We start from the raw sequence: 24,000 nt of genomic DNA on the forward strand, positions 1-24,000 counted from the left end.
CCCACTCGGATAAACAGCTTCTTCTGCCGATCGGCGCTGCGCTAAATTCATTAGTCCAGCCGCTAGTTTTCACCTCTCGCACACTGGCTTGCCTTATCTGCAGGATTTACGAAGGGAAAAGTCCGATTGGATTGGCATGTCTGTGGTAGTTTATTTAGCCAGCTTGACATAAGCAGGGCAATTCGGCACCTGTTCAGAGTAATTTATTTGAGCTGTTGCTATCTTTTCTGTTCGGACATCTCCTCATGGAAAGGCAGCGTGCACCTGTGCTACAGCGGACAATCACAGCACAAGCCATTGTTAACACACTGATACAGAATATATCATACAAGCCAAAAACATTTGCATCACACTCCTTTAGCATCTACACGCTCTAGTGCTGTTACTCTAAACAACATGCAATAAACATTTGCACAGTACTTTCAATAGGCTTTCTGCTCCTCTGATACTGAGCTCGCACTCTTGGAGCTGGTAGCACCTTTGGCCCACTCGTTATGCTAAGCCATAGGAACTTGGTATGAAATCACAAGAAAGAGCAGTAATGGTGAGAGGGTAGTATCCCCAAGTACGGTACAGAATAGTGGATTGTCTTTGTGTGATCTCTCCTGTGGCGTGAGTGCTGTGTCTGTCATGGGCGCTGCTCTGTCCCTGCTCTGTGGCAAGGGTGGTGGGTGGTGGGTGGGTGGGGTGAGAGGGGGCCGTGGCTGGGTCTGGAGACTGGCTCCTCTCTCTGTGTTTTACCGGGAGACGGATCAATGGCACTAGGCCCCAGCACCGCTGCATTGTGTTTGTTTACTCCGGGCCAGGAAGGCTGGCTCCAGGCGCTGCAGAGACACACACACATTCACACACACATTCACACACACATACATACACACACAGAGAAAGATAGGCACAAACATAGACACACACACACACACACACAAACACACACACACAGAGACACAGAGACAACACACACACACACACAAACACACACAGATACACAGACACACACACACACACACACACACACACACACACACACACACACACACGCCTCCCAGACCCCCTCCAGCGCCAGCTCTTCATAATTGATCAGGGGGATGGCTGACTCCCCTGGGGTTCCTCAGACGTGGCAACTTGTGTTTTATCCTTCCCCTGTCCTGCTCTCTCCTCTCTGCCCTCCTATCTCTCTCTATCTCTATCTCTCTCTTTCTCTCTCTCTCTTTTCTGTCTCTCTCTCTCTATCTCTGTCTGTCTCCATGTCACCCCCTCACTCAAACACTCCTTCTCTCTCCCTCGGTCTACCTCTCCTTTTCCTCAGTCTCTCACTTTCTGGCACTCTATTTGCCTCTCTCCCTCTGTCTGCACCCCTTTTTTCTTCCTCCGCTCCCTCTCTTTTCGTCACCAACTCCGTCCATCTCTTTACTCTCTCTTTCTCCTCTCTCTCTCTCTCTCTCTCTCTCTCTCTCTCTCTCTCTCCCTGTTTGCTCAGCATCTCAATGTACTAGTTCAAACATTGTTCACACCAGCTGGAGGAGCTGTGCCATATGCTCATCCTGTCAAAGCAGCTGTTGTCATGGATACTGGCAAGCACCAGAAAATAAAACAAACCCTTGATTCTCCAGGAAGAAGTGCCACTCTCTACCTGAGGCTTTTTTCCCCCTCTTCACTCTCCTTTTCCCTCTCTATTTAACTCTTCACTCTCCATCCTCCCAAAAAAAGAAACACCTGTGAAGTTGTTGTGGTGTTCTTACCTTGCTTGGTACCTTTGTGTGTGTGTGTGTGTGTGTGTGTGTGTGTGTGTGTGTGTGTGTGTATGTGTCTGTGTGTCTTTGTGTGTGTGTGTTCAAGTATATAAGCAAGTGCCAACTTGTGGCTGTGTATTAGAGGACCATATCCATAGTAGCCAGCCAACCTTATGAGCAGGATATGAGTCACACACACTCATGTACTGTTCAGTGCATTTGACTGATTCATTCTAAACTATGTTTGGAACACTATATAGAAAATACAAGGATTTGAGCATTATCAAACAGAGAAGAAATTGGGTATCTACATGCATACAAAAAGTACAATTACATACACACACACATGTATACAATAGACACCATGGTGAGCATATCATATATCTACACAGACATGAAGAAAGCATTATCGTTTGGGTGTTTTTGGCTAAATGTGTGTAATATGGCGCAGCTGATTTCAGTAGGCAGAAAAAAGGGGCCATTTCTTCCCTGTCTGCACGCCTCACAGGCATGGGTGATTCTGAGTGTAAAAGCACAGCTCCCTGTTAATTCACTCCTAAGGTAATCTGATGTTGATTTTGTCAACTTTAATTACAGCTTCTAGGAACACTTCACATCGTCTCCCTCTACTTCAAATTGATATTATGAATATGCAAATGGCCTGGTAATTTGTGGAGAAGTGGGTATTTCAGTTGAGCACACACTAGACAGGTCAATTCCACTGACGCAAGCCCACCACCCCCCCCCCCCTCTCTCTCGCTTCTCTCTTTTTCTCTCTGTCTCTCTGACACACACACACACACACACACACACACACACACACACACACACACACACTCTCTCTTCATCTCCCACACTCTCGTTCTTTCTAAGGGTGCTTAAGACAAACTGTATTTATCTTTGATCACGGTTTTGTGAAGCAGCATAAAAAAAGTATACATCTTTCTGCTTCCTACCAGTCAGAGGTGCTCAGGAACCCTTGAACAAAAGCTTTTTTTTGGATCTGCATGACTGGAAACCTAAAATCACAGTCACATTTTCTCAATGAAATCTTTCAAAAAGCAACAGAGTGAAATAAAGAAAGACAAAGAAAAATAGAAATGAAGAATACTTATAATAACATCTCTCTCTCTCTCTCTCTCTCTCTCTCTCTCTCTCTCTCTCTCCTTTGTCTCTTCTCTCTTTATCCAGGCCCTACAAGCAGCAAGGCAATTACTCCTCCATCAGTCAGGCAGCGGCCTGAAGTCTCCAAAGAACAACGACAAACAGCGTCCACTGCAGGTGAGTCCACGAACGCTAATCTGCACTGGCCCGCCGCAGTGTGTGTGTGTATGTGTGTGTGTCTCTGTCGCCGCTGAGACGCCACAAGATCTCTGCCGCATCGAGACGGCCGGCGACGAGACTGTTTGACTTGCCAATGTAATTCAGGACCCTGTCACTGAAATCCTAAACCTTACATAAAAGAACCCTGTCATCTCTGTGTTTTAATGTGTTTCCGTTTGAAAGTAACTTTTTCACTTGTTCTCTGAAAGGTGTTTTTGTATTCCGGAAAGCCTTGATAATGCTGGACACCGGTGAGTGTGTTATTGGGGTGAACAGATATAGTTCACTCAGGAGGCTGGTGAAGCGTGTGTGTGTGTGTGTGTGTGTGTGTGTGTATGCGTGTGTGTGTGTTTTGCAGTGCTTTAACATTGTAATAACCTTGGAACTATCGCTTCATTGATCCTAGCGAAGCCATCGGTGCATTTCCGACAGCACAGGCAGAGAAAAGCGAGCGTGTTTGCACCTAAACCCACCTCCGCTTAACTAGCTGCCATTTCACCTCCTCCAAGATAATTTGCCATATTGATCAAAGTGCTGCCTATTGCTGTGGGCGCTTGTTTGGAAAAGGGCACTGTCGCCATGTATCGGATGCGTTTGCCCCATTATCTTCACCGTGTGTGTGTGTGTGTGTGTGTGTGTGTGTGTGTGTGTGTGTGTGTGTGTGTGTGTTTTCTCCCTTCACTCCGAAAGGGGGATGGTGGTAAAGGCGACAGTGGTCTACTTCTCTCATTTACGCAAATAAGAATTCATAACTCAACTCTCTCCTTTTCCGGTGACTTCAAATTATGTAAGCTCTTGACATCTGCATGCCTTATTATTTTTAGCTTTAAATTGGAGTGTGTGAGCGCGCGTGCCCTCCCCTCTGTTAATAAGTGCTACGGCGGGGGGCTCTGGTTTACCTCATTAGGCTGCCTGTGCATTTAATTAAAGAAGGGAAAAATGGCGTTAACCTCGCCGTTAATTTTTTCCTTCGTTTTTTTTCTTGAGTGTAACAATGGCGACACCTTCGATTGGAGTCGCACCCCTGTGTACCTAATTATGCGGTGGCAAAGATACAGCATATGACCGGCGGCGGTGGTGGTGGTGTTGGGGTTGTAGTAGGGGGTTTGCTTGGCTTGAGCCTTTTCACTATCTGACATTAATGTCACCAGCCGTGTTTGCTCGGAAACCATTGACACACAGGGACCTCACGCCTTAACCTGGAATGGAAAAAAAAAGTCCTGCATTTCTTTCTCTCAATTTTTATTTCTTTGATTTTTTATTTCATTTATTTGTCATATTCCCCCAAGCCACCACATATACAAGTGTTGCAGTGGCCGTTGAGCCTCTGGGAGCAAGTGGTAGGGTGTCTTGAGGTGGAACAGGGGTGGTGGCTATTGAGTTGGATGTTTAAGGAATGGATCTGTGGCACGTCAGAGCAAAGATGTGCAGATTGCTTTGCAGAGGCAGAGAGGGGGACAGAGAGGTGTACTATTGGGTGAGAGAGTGTGTGTTGTGTGTGTGTGTGTTAGGGGGGGTGGTAATATTGGGTGAGAGAGTGTGTGTTGTGTGTTGTGTGTGTGTTAGGGGGGGTGGTAATATTGGGTGAGAGAGTGTGTGTTGTGTGTTGTGTGTGTGTGTTAGGGGGGGTGGTAATATTGGGTGGGAGGGAGAGCGCAGTGTACCAGCCGGCCCGGTGGCATCAGCGTCAGGCCAGGAGCGCCAACGCCATGCCGGTGCGACTCTAATAACTACCAAGGACAGTAAATATTGAATATTTACGTTTGCTTACTCTGGCCTCTTCAGGAAACCACGGACGGGAATCAATAAAAGAGAAGGACGGCTTCAGAGCCCCATGCAACCCAACACACACACACACACACACACACACACACACACACACACACACACACACGCTCCATCCCCGCTGTTGATCCGGCCTTTATTAACATCTGCTCTCGGCTTGCTATAATGTCTAAGGAACCACACGAGAGGCAAAAAAGTCCACTTTGCCACTGCACTGCCTGTGAGGGAATGGAGATAGAGGTGGGTGTGTGTGTGTGTGTGTGTGTAGTGGTGTTGGTTGAAGAGTTGCAGTCTTTATATTAGATATTAAATTCCATCTCCCTCAGATGTTTGTCCGCCCCGGTTCGATTTCCGTGACGGCCCGACGCGTTTGCTCTACAGGACAGCAGCAGATGAATCACACCACTTTGGGTGGAGGCTGACGGAGGGTGAAATACCGGCACCGCCGCTAAAAAAGACGCGCGAATAACCGGGAGCGCTTTTTTAAAAAAAATATAGTTTTTTTTGCGCGACGGAACACAACTCGGTTCTAGACAGTGACAAATCCTGGCCCCCTGTGTTATAGAGATGGAGAGAGAGAACGAGAGAGCCAGACAAAGAGAGAGTGTGCGAGGGAGAGAGAGCGGGAGAGTCGTAAGCAAGCAACCCATGGATCATGCCGCATAAATAATTTACTACACAGGCTCCTAAGTGCTGCGGCTTGTGGCTTTAATTACTTATATTAACGTCTAAAGGCATCACGCCTGACTAATTCTATCTCTCTTTCTCTCTCTGTCTATCTCTCTCTCTCTCTTTCTCTTTCCCTCCCTCGCTCGCTCACTAGCTGGCTGGTTGCTGCTTCCTGCTTTCACATTTGCGTAATGTGACAGGTCTATTATTACACTCCTAAGCCCACGGGAGCACTCAATAAACACCTATTTCTCCCAGTAAATCCCCTCGCCCTCACCGACGGCTGCTTACAAGGATTTTCCCCAGGCGCACAACACCTCTCTCGCTATCTCTCTCTCTCTGTCTATCAGTCTTTCTCGCTCTCTCCATCTTTCTCGTTCTCTCTCTCTCTCTCTCTCTCTATCTTGTTGCGTGCATCTCTTCCGGCGGCGCTCTCTCTTTTCTCTACTTCTCTCTTCTCAACTGTGGCAATATCTCCCCACGCGTTTATACACTGACATTTAGAACACAAATAAAAAGCCATGGTGGATGACAGCGAGGAAGGGATTACAGATGAGCCGGTGTGTCTGACAATCACCCCGTCCACCCCCCAAACACACACACACACACACACACGCAAACACCTTCAAACACTCATAAACACACACACTCTGCCACCAAAATAAAAACTAAGAAGGTGAGTCTACTTACTGTCAGATTTCCGTGTTGTTTGCCTTGTTGGGTGTGAGGCCTGTGTTCCTATTCCCACTGTGTGTGCGTGTGCGTGGTGTGCGTGTGCGTGTGTGTGCGCGTGCGCGTGCGCGTGCGTGCGTGCGTGTGTGTGTGTGTGTGTGTGTGTTCAGTACAACTGCACCTATCAGACTCACTGCTGCCTCCACTGTGTGTGTGTTGCTTTTGAGTAGCACGGTTGGGTTGATGGTTGTGTGTGTGTGTGTGTGTGTGGGAGATGTAAACATCTATTCTGAACACGACGCAGAGAGAGAGGGAGTGTGTGGTGGAGGGAAGCAGGCCTCTCTCCTTTATTCATTCTTTCTTTCTTTCTTTCTTTCTTTCTTTCTTTCTTTCTTTCGTTACTTTTCTCCGGCGTTCCTCTCTCCTTCCATATGTAGTGAGCGTTCCCCAGCACATGTCTAAGGTATCGGATCACACATATAAAGAGAAGTGGTTGACCCCTGACCTTTTGACGGGTGGTGCTGTAAGTGGCAAAAGAGGGTGTGTGAGAGGGCATTAACGAGGTGCACACACACAAAAGGGGACCAAGTGACACACACACACACACACACACACACACACACACACACACATATGGGGGTCGGGAGGTGGGGAGGCACCAGCAGGCGGTCATCAAGAAGGTGACAGATGTGCAAATTACGCCCCACAAGTGCCAAAGCCAAGTGTGTGTGTGTGTGTGTGCGCGCGTGTGTCTGTGTGTGTGTGTGTGTGTGTGTGTGTGTGTGTGTGTGTGCGTGTGTGTGGCGTATGTGTGGTGGGAGGCTTTAATTACCATCACCCTTTAGAAAGTAACTCATTTTGCATTTCATGTGTCCTTCTCTACCCCAACCCCCTCTCTAAAGCACACAATCGTCGTGAAAAACATGACAGCAAAAACACACTCAGACACATTTTAAAATGTAGCAGGTGCCAGGAATATGACAGGGTCCAACCACATCAGCTGCATTAGTGTGTAAAATAACTTGCACTTCAGTAGTTCAGTTTGCCAAGCTCTCAGAGAGACAAGTGAAAAGAACAAAGAAAAAGGCGTACAGATACTTTATTTGTATTTGGGCAACATTAGTGCCATTGTGTTTTTAGTTATTTAGTGTGTGTGTGTGTGTGTGTGTGTGTGTGTGTGTGTGTGTGTGTGTGTGTGTGTGTGTGTGTGTGTTAAGAGAACATAGGACCTGCAGATTTCAGGTTAGGCACATTGTGTTTTATGGATGAAGGAAACGGGCCTTGCGAGTATGACGGTCGGAACGTTGCCATCACCACAGTCGTCGTCGTCGTCAAGCTTTTGTGCATCTCCTCTCTTCCTGAGCGGCGCTCCCCGCCATCCCGGCCAATCAGGATGCGAGCGCCGGGCCCTCGGCTCCGGCGAGGTGTCACCACTTTAAAGGTCACCACCGCACATCTCATCAGAGCGCACGGAGGCGCCGGCTCGCGCCCCGCGTTCCTTAAAATTCATCTACTTATTCCTCCAAGTGGAACAGTTCCCAACAAAACACACACACACACACACAGATAGGCACAAACACACACACACACACACACACACACACACACACACACGGGTGGATGCATTCAGGGCAACAGAACGTATGGAGAGATCTGTAGCCTCTGTCTTCTCTTCTTCCCATTTACATGTTTTATCAGCGCCATTCCTCCTGGTAGCATCTCAAAAAAAAGAACTGAGTGTCGCGCTTGGAAGGCAAATTAGAAGCTCTTGTGTTGACACGGGCATAAAAATGAAAAGGAGAAGCAGGAAAATGCCAGTGCACATTCTGCCAACCCCTTTAGTTATTGCTTTAGTAACCAGAAAACATCCACCTACACCCACGCCACCCACACCCCACACCTCCCCATCTCTCTCTTTCTCTCTCTCTCTCTCTCTGTCTCTCTCTCTACCTCTCTCTCCAGATTACCATGGAGTAGGATAGTAAATTACACACACACACAGCTAGGTTCATCATTGTGATGCAAAAGCAGTTGGAATATCACCTCGAGGCTAGTGGCAAGATAGAAAGAGAACGAGTGGAAGAGTTTGCATGTTTGAGAGAGAGGGAGGGAGGGAGAGAGAGAGAGCGAGAAAGAGATGGAGGAGGAGAGAGGAAGGAGAGAGAGAAAAAAAAGGTGCGCGCAAGCTTTGATGTCGCGGCAACAAATTTACCTTGTGACAGAAGATACATGGACGCAATAAGCGAGTTGCAGCAGGGCCTCTCACACACATGCTATCTGATTACTCTGGCCGGGATGTTAATTGGCTCCTAACAGGCAGATCTGATAGGCCGGGGGTAGCAGGGGATAGTCGAGGCTAGTGGGGAGCTCGCCGGCGATGATCGGTAATTCAGGGGAGCGGTGTGGAGCACATGTAATTTACCGCGTGTCATGTGATGAAGAGCAGGGGGATCTGCTGCTGCTGCTGCTGCTGCTGGACTCCCACTAGAGAGCTCCGACTGGAAAGCGCCTGCAGAGAGAGAGAGCAAACGTGGCCCAAGATGTGAGTCTTGTCCACTACTGGTGAAAGTCCTCTACACAGAGCAGGTCCTGGATGGCATCACACATTTGTATACGGTTTCTTAACTACGTTTTAAGTGACAAATTATATTGCAGTTTTTTTTTATCTCTTCGCTTCAGTTACTGTGCAGTTATGTGCATTTCACGTGGTGTAAACTGCACAGGAAACCTAGCTGCTATATATACACCAGTGAGTCACCAAGCGGTGATTCACACAGACAGCACTAAACCTACTGTATTATCACCCAAATGATCACAATCCTACCAAAATCACCCATGTGACGGGCGGCGATCCAGCTCGCTGTGTGCTCTAGGTGCAGTGGCCTGGTGCATTGTGGGTAGGGAGAGCTGGGTTATCTGCAAGGAGATAAGTGTTAGTGGAGGGTCCACTGTATCTCCATCAGACACTAATGCCTTAATAGAGCCCTCGCATCTGATGTCTTCCTGCTTTAAAGGCAGCGGAGTCCCCCGTGCTGTGTGTGTGTGGGATGGAGGAAGGAAATTGATTTGGAGAAAAAGCAGTCCTGTAATCTACTTAATGTCCTCAGGATAACAGGCATTGATCTTTTAATCCAAATGATCAGTGTGATCAGTGTGTCTGCAGTATGTCTCTCAGTATTCTCTCTCTCTCTCTCTCTGTGTGTGTGTGTGTGTATATGTATATACGAGTGAGTGTGAGTATATGTAATAGTGTCCCTGTGTATAAGATAAGTATTCTGTTATACTGTGTATATGAAAATGTACTGTGTGTGTGCGTGTGTGTCTTTCCTCCACAGCCTGTGTCCTTGTCTGTGTCTGGCCTGTGTTGGCCACTGGTTTGCTTGTGTAGTACAGAGCAGGCTGAAATGGCCAGGCAGTCTATACAGGGGCATCTGTGTGCACCTAGGTTGTGGAGGGTGGGCAGAAAGATGTGAGTGTGTGTGTGTGAGGGGAATGTTTCTCTCGTCTATGCTCTGTTTCTCTATCTCTTTTTCTATCCTTCCCCCCATTTTTCTCAAGGCAGAATTGGGTCTCACACCTCAATTAACACTGCAGCACGTTCTACTATGGAGATGAACTAATTACACCTTAACACTCCTGTATAGCTCATTTTATTCATCTTATGTGTATCTTGTCTGTGTGTGTGAGTTTGTGTGCACTTGTTTGTGTATGTGTGTGCGTGTGTGTGTGTGTGTGTGTGTGTGCGCGTGAGTAAGCATTGTGTGTAGGGATGTGTGTGTTTGTGTGTGTGTCCTCTCTCTCTCTCTCTCTCTCTCTCTCTCTCTCTCTCTCTCTCTCTCTCTCTCTCATCCCCATGTGTCCTCTCCATCTGATTACGTTTGTCTTTAGAGCGGAAATGGAGCAGAGTGTGTGAGCGTTTCCGAAAAGGCCCTTAATTGTTTTCGTTGGCAGTGGCCGCACTATCTCTGCAGTGGCTAATTTGGCTCACCTCCGCGTATCTCTGCTGGAACAGGAGCACGAGATGCTAATTGCACCAGGGTATCTCCGAGCGTGATTGCATCACACACACCATAGCCAAAGGATAAGTCACACACACAACAAGCCTTATTGTGTTTTTTTCCCCCCCATACTGCATAATGTCAGAGTTTTAGTATTTGTATCTTTTTTGTATGAGAGAGAGCTGCATAGGTATGATGTGAGTGTGTGTGTGTGTGTGTGTGTGTGTGTGTGATGGGGGGGGGGTTGCGGGGTTGTGTGCTTCTGCCTGTGTTTGTGTGCTGTGTCTTTAAACTCATTTGACCTAGCCTTACTAGTGCTTGGGAATGAGATGCCTAGTTATATTTCTGTGGGAGAATTACACAGGCCTTTGACTGGTCATTCAAACACTATAGCAACAGACTTGTGTTCTGGTGCATATAGTTTGGCTTGTTGTGTTTGTCAGGTTGTGTGTTTTCTGCAGATTTTGTGTGTCCTCCATTTGTTCGTCCGCAGTAAACGACTCGCCTCCTTTCCACCTCGTTTGTATTTACCTCAATGGCCTCTTATTCTCTCTCTCTCCCTCCCTCCCTCCCTCTCTCTATCTATCTATCTCACGCTCTGTCTTTTCTCTCATTTGTGTAAATGCTCATTAATTTCCCCTCTTCCTTGAGAAAGCATTTTGGAGGAGAAGCCAATTCAGTCTCTGTTCCTTTCAATTCGCCCTGCTTGTCAGTCACGCCACACGCCGGCATCCTGCCGAATGGAGGTGTTATATTCCGGCAATTATCATGTCATATACTCCAAAATGTAAATGAACGTGTGTGTAAAATTAAATTTATGGGTTGTCAGTGAAGAATACGGACCAGGAGAGCAATTACTTATCCGCTTTCATCTGGAGCGCGCTGATACGTCAAGCAGAAAAGCTCTCCGCTAAACGCCGGGAATTAGCATTGTGTTGGGGAGGATGGGGGAAGGACTAGGCCATGGCCTCCCTCTCTCTCTCTCTCTCCCCCCTCTCTCTCTCTCTCTCCCCCTCTCTCTCTCTCCCTCCCTCCCTCCCTCCCTTTATCTCTCCCTCTTTCTTTCCCTTTCTTTCACCTATTCTTTCAGCCTTTCTCTTGTTACGTTTGAAAGAGTGCTGGAGCAAAGATTATCATCCATCACCCCCGCTAAAGGGAAGAAAGGAGAGGGGAGAGAGAGAAAGAAAACTTCCATTTGTTTGGCTTGTTTGGCTGTTTGTCATTTTCTCTTTTCTTTTGCACTCTTCCGTTTTCTGTCGTCTTTGTTCAGAAGGAGCTTTTCTCATCCTGTGATCGTAATGAATAGCTCCTCCACCTCCTTTACCAGCTCTTTACAGAGTGTGTGTGTGTGTGTGTGTGTGTGTGTGTGTGTGTGTGTGTGTGTGTGTGTGCTTATACACACTCTGCCACTTGTGCATAAGAGGCTCTGATGAATGTATTAATGGTTCTGTAGGTGAAATTGACCTGAAATATAATGTCAGACTCTCAGCCAGAGCTGAGCCTCGTCCAAGACAGAGCTCACCATTCACTGGTCTCTATGATGTGCTCAAGATAGCTGGCAACACCCCAACCCCACACACACACACACACCCACACCCACATACACACCCCTCATCAGCCCCGGCCCACCACCCTGCACACCCACTCGGCCCCCCACCTCCACCCCTTATCCCTGTACCTTTCTTTGTCATCCACAATGAAACCTCATTTAAATACGCAAATAATAAGCGTAATGAGAATATCTGCCTTTGTGTTCCGCGGCGGTTTGCGGTTTATGTTGGCGGTGTTGGAGGTGGCTGCAAATGCGGCTCTGGGTTTCTCCATTGTGGCTTCGTCCAGCGTCAGAGACCCCAGCAAACAGGAGGGCAATTACACCAGTGCAAATGTGTCTTAAGGCTCGATAACTTCCAAGGTGTAAGCACACATTTGCATAATTACATTCAGCTGTTTAATTTGTGACTTAGTTGCTTTGTTCTTTGTTTTTTTTTTCTCTCTTCTCCTTTTTCTTTCTTTCTCACTCCTCTCTCTCTCTCTCTCTCTCTCTCTCTCTCTCTCTCTCTTCTTTGCTTCTCGTTTTCTTTCTTTTCTTCTTTTTTTTGTTTCATTTTCTTTTCTCGTATGTGCTCCCATAAGAATAAGAAGCGAGAAAAGGTATTTCTCTAAAACATGGCTGTAGGAGATTTGTCTTTCTCCCACTGTGTTTCTCTCTTGCTTTCTTTTGGTCTTTCTTTCTTTCTCTCTCTCTCTCTCTCTCTCTCTCTCTCTCTCTCTCTCTCTCTCTCTCTCTCTCTCTCTCTCTCTCTCTCTCTCTCTCTCTCTCTCTCTCCCGAGCCCTAATGAACAAAGGTAGTGGGATTTGCAGGAATATGAATATGAATGTGCGTGTGAGAGAAGGGATGGAGTTTGACCTTCAGCTGGTGATTTCTCAGTTCATCAGGATTAGTCAGGCTGGCCGATCAGGCCCCGCTAATGCATAATGGCTTCTAAAATGAAAAATGTGTAGTGACCATGCAAATGTCTCAGCTAATCAAAGACAGGGCGGAGGGTGTGTGTGTGTGTGTGTGTGTGTGGAGGGAGGGGGGCTGCACCGGCCGCCACCATCACCGCAACACAAGGAGGTGTCAGACCCCCCCACCCCACCCCTCACCGCGACGGACGAAAGACGTGTGCGAGCGAGAGAGGCAATCAGGCGGCTTGATTAGAACTCCGGGGGACGGAGGAGACGTCACCTGGGCCTCTGACATCGTGGGCACACACTTCGCACGCACGCATGACACACACCACCGGCATGACATGGAGGACGGGTGGCATACGCATGCACTCAAGGGCACATGTGGCAGTGCTACTTATGTGTTCCTGCCAATATGACCATATATGGTATATACATAGCCTCAAAGTCCGCAGGAAACACCTCCACACAGACAGATACATACATACATACATACATACATACATACAATACATACATACATACATACACACAAATACATATATACATACTTAGATACATATACACTGTATACGATTATCTACGTATCACTTTATCTAAAAAGCACAATTCTATTTATTTATAAGGTACAAAACAGCATACACATTCGAGGCAGGTACTATCACACAGTATCCTCTACAAGCACTATCAGACATCAGTACTTCAGTTCTGTCTGAGGAACAACAAGTAATGGATGTTGAAGAACTCTTTCACACACACTCACACACATCACATCACAGTGAAGATGTTGCCACCTGAAGTCACAAGAGGCCCTTCACCACAACAACAAAAAACAAACAAAAACAAAAAACACAACACACACAGTCAGACGCGGCAACCTCTGTAGGACCTGTAGGATCCAAGAGACACCACAGAGAAGAGGAAAAGAAGGAGTGATAGAAAAAAAAAGTAATGGAAAGAGAAAAAGACAGAGAGTAAAGGAGAGAAAGACAGAAGATACCTCTGCAAGATTAAACTGTCTCCCTGACAGGTGAGGCATCCGGAATAAAAAAAAAAAAGAGAGGTGCAGGGGTGCCGATATTCTCTTTCAGCTGTGCTGAGCCAGTCGGCTCTCAAACCAGCACCGACAAGTACACAGTCTGTGTACTCACACAGTCTGTGTACTCCTCCTGGTGATTGTTCAATTTTTAAGCAGCGATGAAGAATTTAATAGAAGTAATATTAAGGCCAGCAAGCTCTCCCCTGCTGTTGCGCATGCAGCCCAACCAGAGCCTACAAACATGGGGAAAGTTAGAAGCTCCTCTCTTTATTTGATTTTTTTTTTTTTTTTTTGCAGCTATTGATCTGTTTATCTGTAATGTTTCTTTTCTTGTGGAGAACGAAGAGGAGATGGCTGGGAAAATAATTTCTGTGTTTTTCCTATTTTGAGTGTAAACTTTTTTTGTGTGTGTTGTTTGGTCCTCTCCCCTCTCGTTTCTCTCACCCCCCCGTGCGGGGCCTTTGACAGTTCGAATTCTAACATCTCGTGCCGGTCTTGAAATTGGCATGAAATTTTCACGGGCGGCGCATCGGAGAAATACTACCTCGCCTCCGGCGTCTGCCTCGCACGAACACGGATGCGCTCGGCGGGCCGCGTCTCAGCGGATAAATAAATAAATAAACAAACAAGTAAATAGATTCTTAAAGTGCCTGCCGACTCTGGGGCCTGGGTTCTAAACACAACCAATCATGGGCCGGCCCGGCTCCTTCTCTCTCTCTCTCTCCTCTCTCTCTCTCTCTCTCTCGATCTCAAGAGGATCTCGGGGAAGTTTGAGAGTCTGACTGCAGGCTTCACCTTGATTCTGATTGGGTCTGCCAGGTGGCAGCTATGGGCTTATCCAATCAGTTTGTGTGTGAGAGAGAGAAAGTGTGTGTGTGTGTGTAGCCTATGTGTGTTAGGGCATGCATTGTCACACTGCTGTCAAGCCGTGTTGATGGTAGCGAGGACTGTGTGTGCCTATGGGAGGTCAAAAGGTCAGCTAATTAAGGTCTGTGTCTATTTTAAATCCCCGGCAGCTCCCTTTGGACAAGCTGACAAAAATATAAAAACACACATACAGGCACAGGCGAAGACGAGGGAGAAGCACAAGCATACACACACACATACAAGGGGATAGAGCCGACTCACAAATGTATATGCCTACATATGGGCTCAGGCATTATAAAATGTGTCCAGTTGCACGCATGCACGATCACAATGCACAAATGTACAAGGGACCTGTATGTGTAATCACACAGAGGCAGACACGTACACATTGTGTGGGCATTGGGGATGCAGGGAATGGCATTTCCAGCAAACTAACCCATTGTTTCACTGCAATATAATTACATGGAACCCATGAGATTGACATACCCCTTTTCTCTCCCTCTCTCCCCCCCCTCTCTCTCTACTATCTCTCTCTCTCTCTCTCTCTACTATCTCTCTCTTTCGCTCTCTCTCTTTCTCTCTCAGGTGCCAGTGTCTGTGGCCATGATGAGTCCACAGGTGATGACCCCCCGCGGATGCAGCAGATCCTCCGGCAGCGGGTCCTCTCCCCCACAGCAGCTACAAGCCCACTCCTGCAGCAGCAGCAAGCCGTCATGCTGCAGCAGGTAACTGCTCTTACACAAACTTGGGTAACATCACGCTGCCTTTGGAGTAACATCTGCCCAGCATGCACACACACACACACAGAGACACACAACACACACACATACACACACACACAAATAGGCTCTACCATTTTTAAATACGGTCGTGACTTCACGCAACTCTGACCCTACTAAGCTGTATTGATTATCTATTCTAAACAAGTCTCCCCCTCATCTTTGTGCTTCTCCCTCTATCCCCTCCTCGTCTCTCTCTCTCCTTCCCTCCTTCTCTTGTGTCCAGTTGCACGATGCACGATCACAATGCACAAATGTACAAGGGACCTGTATGTGTAATCACACAGAGGCAGACACGTACACATTGTGTGGGCATTGGGGATGCAGGGAATGGCATTTCCAGCAAACTAACCCATTGTTTCACTGCAATATAATTACATGGAACCCATGAGATTGACATACCCCTTTTCTCTCCCTCTCCCCCCCCTCTCTCTCTCTACTATCTCTCTCTCTCTCTCTCTCTACTATCTCTCTCTTTCGCTCTCTCTCTTTCTCTCTCAGGTGCCAGTGTCTGTGGCCATGATGAGTCCACAGGTGATGACCCCCCAGCAGATGCAGCAGATCCTCCAGCAGCAGGTCCTCTCCCCACAGCAGCTACAAGCCCTCCTGCAGCAGCAGCAAGCCGTCATGCTGCAGCAGGTAACATACGCACACAAGCAGGTAACATACGCACACGCACAGGTAACATACGCACGCATGCACACACACACACACAGAGACACACAACACACACACATACACACACACACAAATAGGCTCTACCATTTTAAATACAGTCGTGACTTCACACAACTCTGACCTACTAAGCTGTATTGATTATCTATTCTAAACAAGTCTCCCCTCATCTTTGTGCTTCTCCCCTCTATCCCCTCCTCGTCTCTCTCTCTCCTTCCCTCTCCTTCTCTTCCTCCCTTCTTTTCTTGTGTGTGCTTCTCAGCAACATCTGCAGGAGTTTTATAAGAAGCAGCAGGAGCAGCTTCACCTTCAGCTTCTGCAGCAGCAGCACCCGGGCAAGCAGTCCAAAGAGGTGAGTAGCCCCCCATCCTGACCGCACCACACCGCCACAACCAGAACACCACCACTCAGGAACCACTCAGAGCTACACCATCCGCCTTCCTCTGAACCTACTCTGTTCTTATGACCTGCCTTATTACATACTTATCACCTACCTCCATCAGACAGCATGGAAGACATGGAACTTTGCCATTTTTTAGAACCTTAGCTATAAGACTTGGTTAATCTTCTACGACAGCTATTTCACTTTGTAGTTTTCTATAATTTTCTCCTATTTCATAAAACCCGGGCTTTAGCCCTGAGGAGAATTGGTTACAGCTGGAAGTGTTTAAATGCATTTCGCTGTACGGACCAGATAAGTGTGTGAGAGAGTGAGAGAGACAGTATGTGATGGAATAACGGGGGACCAGTTTCCCATATCATAAGTGCTGAGATTTTAGCTCAACATTAAGAAACCCCTGTAGGTACCCCCTCCCCTCCAACAGTACCACTATCTCTCTTACATTCACACACTCTCTCTCTCACACACACACACACACACACACACACACACACACACACACACACACTTTTTCCTTAATGAAGCTCTCCTGCCAGTCTGAGACAGACGTAGACATGTGCAGCTCACACACACACTCATAAATCAACCTGACAAGACACACAAGTTCAGCTCTGTCTGTCTGTCATCCTGTGAGAGGGAAAGAGAAAGAGAAAAGGGATGGATGAAGAAAGAGCAAAAGTAGAGAGAGAGAGATGGAGCGAGGGAGGGCGGGAGGGAGAGAGAGGAGAGGAAAGGAGGGGTGGCCGAGCATCTGAAACAAAGAGAGAAAAGGCCCAAATCCAAACAAAAATATGTGGAAGCAGTTTAAATTGATCAGAGACAAGACAATGACTGTAGACTAACCCCTTTCCCCCACTGCATGCACACACACACATACTTTCAGTCACTCCCTCACACACATACACATTCACACTCACACACATAAGTACACTTAAGCACACATTCACACACATACTTGCACAAACACACAGACACACACATTCACACACACCTTGAAGGTGGTCCATTATGCAGGCGGTTACAAGAGCGAGCGTAGCTGACCTCCCGGAGGCTTTGTTTCTGTTTGGATTTGTGAATAGAATTTTCCAAGGCCCCCACCATCAAATATGGAATAGAAATTGCTCCCTTATTTCTCCTGAGACGGCGGACCAATCCACCTGACTTGTGCCATTATGCAGTCTGTTTTCCAGTGAGCGCATCACAAGTTTTCACCCCACCAACACCCCCCTCTCTCTCTCTCCCCCCCTCTCCCTCTCTCTCTCCCTCTCTTTCCCTAGCTAGCGTAATCGCTCACTCGCTTCATAAACTGCTAGAAAGAAAAGGTCCTTCACACTAGCTTGTCTCCCTCTGAAGTGTGACTGCCTTCCACGCAAATTCTCTAGAGTCCTCCCAACTCAGGGAGTTGGTGTAATTCCTTGCTATGTAAAAATAAACCTAGAAGTTGGAGACCTTCTCTCCCATAATGGATGAAGAGCGTGGTGAGGGTGTGTGTGTGTGTGTGTGTGTGTGTATGAATATCAGCCGATAATGTATTCTTGCTGGAGAGGAGATGGAGAGGGAGCGAGTTAACGGCTCCCCTCCGCAGTCTGCCTAATGGACCACTGGAGACCACCACGCTCGCCCTCTCAGGGGCCCACACACACCAGACAGACAAGACAAGACCACCGCATGCTCACGCTGGATAATGAAAAGATCTCTTGTCTCTCAAGCACAGGGTGCACAAGATGTGTGTATGTGTATATGTGTGTGTTAGAGAGAGAGAGATTGTGTGTGTGTGTGTGGGTGTGGGTGTGTGTGGGTGTGTGTGAGAGAGAGAGACAGAAACAGAGCACATCTGTGTGTGTGAGTGTATAAGAGGGGATACAGTTTAGCTTTGGTTCACTAATGTGTCTGGATGTATCCACAAGGATGTCTGCATCGGCCTCCCCACTCCTCTGTTCTACACAATAGAGTTACACAGGCGATATTTAGAACCCTCACTCCATGTAGTGTAATTTATAGTTTTATTTCAGTCAGCTACAGAAAGGGAGAGAGAGAGAGTCCACGTGATGATCTGTTGCCAGGCTCCAGTCACTAAGGCTTTTCTGTCTTTTTTTTTGTTTGTTTTTCTTTTTGCTTTTTTCCCCATATTGTTTTTTTTTTTTTTCGTTTTTGTTTTTCTGTGTCTGCCTTTTCCTCTGCTGCTTCTGCTGCTGCGGCTGATGTTGTTTTGTTTTGTTGTTGTTGTTGTTGTTGTTGTTTGGCTGCGGCTTATGCAAGAGGTAGTCTCGCCAGGCAGTAAACAGAGCTAGAGGGTGGGGGATGGGTGGGGTGAGATAAGGGAGCGTTAGAGCATTCTATGTGGGGGTGGTGTGTATGTGTGTATATGTGTGTATATGTGTGTGTGTGTGTGTGTGAGATTGTGGGGCTCAATGTTCAGTAAGCCTCCCAGCCCCCACCCTCCCCAAACACAAACACAAACACAAACACACACACACACACACACACACACACACACACACACACACACACACACACTTGCCTCCTTTTTTCAGGCCTCCATACCCTGTAATAGACCATTAGAAATGCAAGACAATTAACTATCAGCATCCAGTGAGCATCCACTGGAGAGAAGAGCGAATGGCTGAGAGGGGGAGGAGAGAGAGGGAGGGAGGGAGAGAGAGAGAGGAGAGAGGGATTACCAGCTCTTTAATATCATACAGATTCATCCAGATCCTCCACCTCAGACAGAAGAGCTCTACATCTCCCGGGTGTCTGCGTTTGTGTGTGTGTCTGTGTGTGAGAGAGAGAAGAGAAGAAAGGAGAGGAGAGGAGAAGACGGACGGGAAAGAGCGAGTGATGAGGAGACATAGCGAGAGAGGGATGACAAGATAAAGAGGGTGATGAGAAGACTGATCAGTGAGAGTGATAGAGAGGGTATGAGATAGACTGTGATCGAGAGAGAGAGGCTAGGAAAGACATTAAGGCTCAAAAGGTAATGTTTTTTTCTTGTCATCTAGTTTTGTTTTAAGTCACAGGTGCACACACACGTGCACGCACACACACACCCACACACACACACATTTTAGCTTCTTAATCAGGTCTAAATTTGTCGTTTGTCTCTTCTATCCTCTCCTTCTCTTCTCCTCTATCTTTCCCTTTCATTTCCTTTCCTCCTCTCTCCTCTTCTCATCTCCCTCCTTCTCCTATTTCTCCCTCTCTTTTCCTTTCCTCTTTTTCTCCCTCCATTCCCTCTCCCTCTCCCTCCCCTCTCCACCCTCTCCTCTCTTATCTCCTCCTCCCATTCCCACTCCCTCTCCTCTCCACCCTCTCTCCCTCCCTCCCCCTCCCTCCCTCCTCCTCCCTCCCCTCTTCTCTCCTCCACCCACCCTCTCCCTCCCTCCTCCTCTCTCCCTCCCTCCACTCCCTCCCTCCCTCTCCCCTCTCTTCTCCCTCCTCTCCCTCCTCCTCCCTCCCTCCCTCCTCCCCTTCCTCTCCTCCTCCCTCCCTCCCTCTCCCTCCCACCCTCCTTCTCCCCTCCACTCCTCCTCGCTCTTGCCCTCCGCGGCTCTCCTCCCTCAGCAACAGCAGCAGCAGCAGCAGCTGGCGGCCCAGCAGCTCGTGTTCCAGCAGCAGCTCCTGCAGATGCAGCAGCTCCAGCAGCAGCAGCACCTGCTCAACATGCAGCGGCAGGGCCTCCTGACCATGCCGCCCGGACAGGCCGCCCTCCCCGGACAGACCCTGCCCCCGCCAGGTCAGTACGTCCACTCTGGTGAGATGCCTTTTCTTCTCTCTAACCCCTCCCCCTACTCTCTCTCTCTCTGGCAGACCAAGCCAGGTCAATACAACCTATTTGGATGTCTGTCAGTCACTCTAAATTCTGTTCAACAAAGTGTTGTGGCACAGTGCTGTGCTAGTATAACATGTAGTCAAAGCCAGTTCAGATGAGTAGGTGCAATTTCTCTGTCTATTTGTGCCACTCTGTTATTGTTTTTTTTCTCTCACTCTCTCTCTGTCCCCTCCTGTCTGTCAGTAAGTGTAGGGAGTCAGGGACAGTGCCTCACCAGTTCCAAGCCTCACCAGTTCCTCATGCTCGTTCATGTCTTGCTCCCTTGTCTCTCTTTTCTCTTGTTATCTTGTTTCATATTAGTCATGCTGTCTTGTTTTTCTCTTCCCTCTCCCATCTGTTTGCATGGTCCCCTCTATCTCTTCATTTGACACTTCTCTTTCTATCATTTTCTTTCCACTCTTCTGTTTTTAATGCTATCTTTTCTTTCGCCTTCTGTTTGTCTTTGTCTATGCTAAACCTAGCTGGCTGTTGCCTGTGTTTGTGTTTTTTCTCTCTCTCTTTCTCTCTCCTCTCTCTGCCCCCTCCTCTCCTCTCCCCTGCTCTACTCCCTCCCTCCCTCCCTCCCTGCCTGTTGTTAAAGAAAGACTTGTTAAGATTTTACCTCAGTAAGGAAGACAAGAGCAGGAAGAAGGAAGAGCTGTTATGATTTTGTTTTTCCCTCTCCTTCCGCTTCTCGAACAAACACCTGGCGCTTTAGCCTGCTGTTTACCTAAAAAATGGCACCGTCTCTCGCTTTGCCGACGAAATGATCGCTAATTACACCGCTGCTTCCCCCTGAAATGGCAAGAGGATTCTCTCTGTTTTAACCATTGCTGGCCTGATATCATTTGCACGTACGGATCGGATGTCGTCGACGCAATGGGAAGGAGACGCGGCGTTTCTTCATAGAGCGTGCCACACCACAGAAAGGCTTTTTGCGCCAGGTGGATGCTCGAGCAGGCCTCGTGGTGTGAAAGCGCTAGCATGTTAGCTTGTTAGCATACAGCTTTGCAGCATGTTAGCATAGTGTGTTAGCCTTTTCCTGTTTCCTTTTTCAGGGGAGGACACGGAAAGCTGTAGTCCAGAAGAAGTCAAAGTAGAAATCAGTATTCCAATTTAGTATTCCACAGTGTAGGGATAAGCAGACCTAGTAAGTAGAGGCTAGGCAGCCATCTTTGTTAGCGCTGTGATTCCTGTAGCATCTTGAGGGAAGAATTTAATATTTTTTTCGATGCATTTCCTGACAAGGACCTACAACACTGGATTTTCACACTAACCCAAACAGAAAATGTTATCTTCCCAATGTGAGTATACAGAAATTAATGTGTTTGTCTTGTTTCTATGTGTGTGTATGTGTATGTGTGTGTGTGTGTGTGTGTGTGTGTGTGTGGACATCCTGCAGCAGGCCTAAGTCCAGCCGAGCTGCAGCAGCTGTGGAAGGACGTGACTGGCGGTCACAACATGGAGGACAACGGACATAAGCACAGCAGCAGAGGCAACAGCGGCGGGGAGAGGATCAGCGTCAGCAGCGGTGATGGCGGCGGTGGCGGCCTGGACCTCACCACCTCCAACTCCACCTCCACTACCTCCTCCACCACGTCCAAAGCCTCGCCACCCATCTCCCACCTCAGTCTCGCCAACGGCCAGTCCCCGGCTCTCAGCTCCCGGAGAGAGAGGTAGGGGCAGCCAGCACACGCAACCAAACATGCACACAAATAGCACATGTACACACACACACACACAACCAAACACACACACACAACCAAACACACACACATATGCACATACTCGTACACATGCACATGCATACACATTCAAAGATACATACGTCACACATGTATATACACACGCACACACAATCATACACACGGCACGCATACACACAATGATCACAATTGATTTTTTTTACACACTAATAGTCTCTTTAGGAGAGATACATTTACATACATTCACCTACTCAAACCATACAGGCACATATACAGGAGATCACAGAGATAATGTAAGCAGACTAAAACAAACACTTTTATTCAAATAGGCATTCAGTAGACATACCAATATCACACACACAGCACAGATCGGGATGCTCACTGGAGTCTCTTTACACATGTTCCACACTGCGTTCGTATACACACAAACGCACACACACACACGCACACACACACACACACACACACACGCACACACACACACACACACACACACAAATCAAGCAGAAGCTCATTGGTCTTTTCATGTGCTAATCTGTCAGATGTTTGTGTGCATATGGGGAAAAACATGCTATTTGTCCCCGTTTAGCAGAAGAGAAGAAGTATTTATTCCTGGAGGGGACCCAACGGTGGTTTGCTTGGCTTTTTTGATTTGTTTGTTTGCTTAGTACTTAGCGATGCCGGCATAATAATAGTCAGAAATGGGCTCTCCCAGGGGAGAGTGTGTGCGTGATTGAACCCATTTGCTTACACTGTATCAAACGCAACAATGGCGTCAACATCAACGATACAAACACACAGCTGCTTGGCAGTTGTGTGTGTGTGTGTGAGGGAGCGGAGTGTGTGTGTTGGGGTGTAGTCATGGGCACTGTACATTAAGTATTTAAAACCTTCCTCGTTCTGTCTCTCATCTGCTCCGCATTTGAACACCACCTAGCAGAAAACAGCCTGGCGTGTAAACACGACTAGGACGGCTCGACCTGATCCGTACTCTGTACACGTCACTCGCTCTATGTAGAGGCTGTGTTTGCATGATTGTGTGTGTGTGTGTGTGTGTGTGTGTGTGTGCGCGCATGTATGTATGTGTGCGTGTGTTTATTGTTATCAGTCTGATCCATGTATAATTCAGCTTCTCCTTCTCCTCCCCCCCCCAACGCCTCGCTGTGCTGTAATGAGCAGGTGGTGCCGCTGCGCTGAGCGTGGCTGAGAAGTGCTGTAATTGGTTTAAAGTAGATGCTATCTTAGCAGAGCCACTAAAAATCCTCTGCTTGGGAAAAAATATATATCTGTACAAGTAGACCTCCCTGCCCGCAGAGAAAGAATGAGATGGAGAGAGAGAGAGAGAGAGAGAGAGGGAGAGTGTTGAGGGCGGGGAAATAAACAGAGAGGAGGAAAAAAAAGGCAGAAAACACTTTTTTATCTGGTAGAGATCCCTGTGGGGCCTGTGGGTTCTCGTAATGATCGAGCGCAGAGGACTGTCAAAGGAGGCTGCTTACTAACACTCCATCGATCGATGGCACACAGGGAGGAGGCCGTGTAAAACATACTCTGAATGAGCAAGCACAATCCCTCTCTCTCATTCTCTCTCTCTCTCTCTCTCTCTCTCTCTCTCTCTCTCTCTCTCTCTCTCTCTCTCTCTCTCTCTCTCTCTCTCTCCCTTTTTTTCCTGACTCTGTCCTTTCCCTTTGTTTTTCATGTGTTCTCTCTCTCTCTCTCTCTCTCTCTCTCTCTCTCTCTCTCTCTCCCCTTCTCTACCTTCCTTCCCTTTCAGTGCGAGCCTAAAGGTTAAGCTGTCAGATCTAATTGTGGCGGGTCAGGCCTGTGTGAGAACGTTTGCTGAACTGCAAAACGCAGTTGTCGTTGGAAAGCAGAGATAGCCGGCCAAATAAAAACGCCACGCGGCCGCTCTGCCATCTAAAGCATTTGCACACCCCTGTGCCACTTAATGGTTTCCATAGATCTTTAGAGGTGGGAATGCCACCACCGGGGACCTCCCAGGATTTCCGACGACATTGTTCACTTGTTTTCTATCGCCACGTCGCCATTTGGTCCCATGGCAAACACAGAGGATCAATAATCTGTTGGTGGCAGGGTGTGTGT

At 47.7% G+C, this 24,000-nt stretch overlaps 1 protein-coding gene across 16 annotated transcripts in view; it reads left to right on the forward strand.

The window, feature by feature from the left end:
• The window catches only part of foxp2 (forkhead box P2), a 141,105-nt gene that overhangs the window by 81,591 nt on the left and 35,514 nt on the right, over positions 1–24,000 (forward strand). For 7 of the 16 annotated variants that reach the window (XM_048267507.1, XM_048267512.1, XM_048267513.1 and 4 more), the window contains 5 exons: positions 2,922–3,011; positions 15,813–15,971; positions 16,249–16,338; positions 19,948–20,119; positions 21,597–21,870. In XM_048267507.1, the coding sequence (XP_048123464.1) occupies positions 2,922–3,011; positions 15,813–15,971; positions 16,249–16,338; positions 19,948–20,119; positions 21,597–21,870 (785 nt within the window). Of the gene's footprint in view, positions 1–2,921; positions 3,012–15,205; positions 15,258–15,812; positions 15,972–16,248; positions 16,339–19,947; positions 20,120–21,596; positions 21,871–24,000 lie in introns of those variants that run through there. The other 9 variants (XM_048267510.1, XM_048267522.1, XM_048267515.1 and 6 more) reach the window with 5 other exon arrangements.

The sequence above is a fragment of the Alosa alosa genome, chromosome 17 (genome assembly GCF_017589495.1).
Source record: "Alosa alosa isolate M-15738 ecotype Scorff River chromosome 17, AALO_Geno_1.1, whole genome shotgun sequence".
Classification (NCBI taxonomy): domain Eukaryota; kingdom Metazoa; phylum Chordata; class Actinopteri; order Clupeiformes; family Clupeidae; genus Alosa; species Alosa alosa.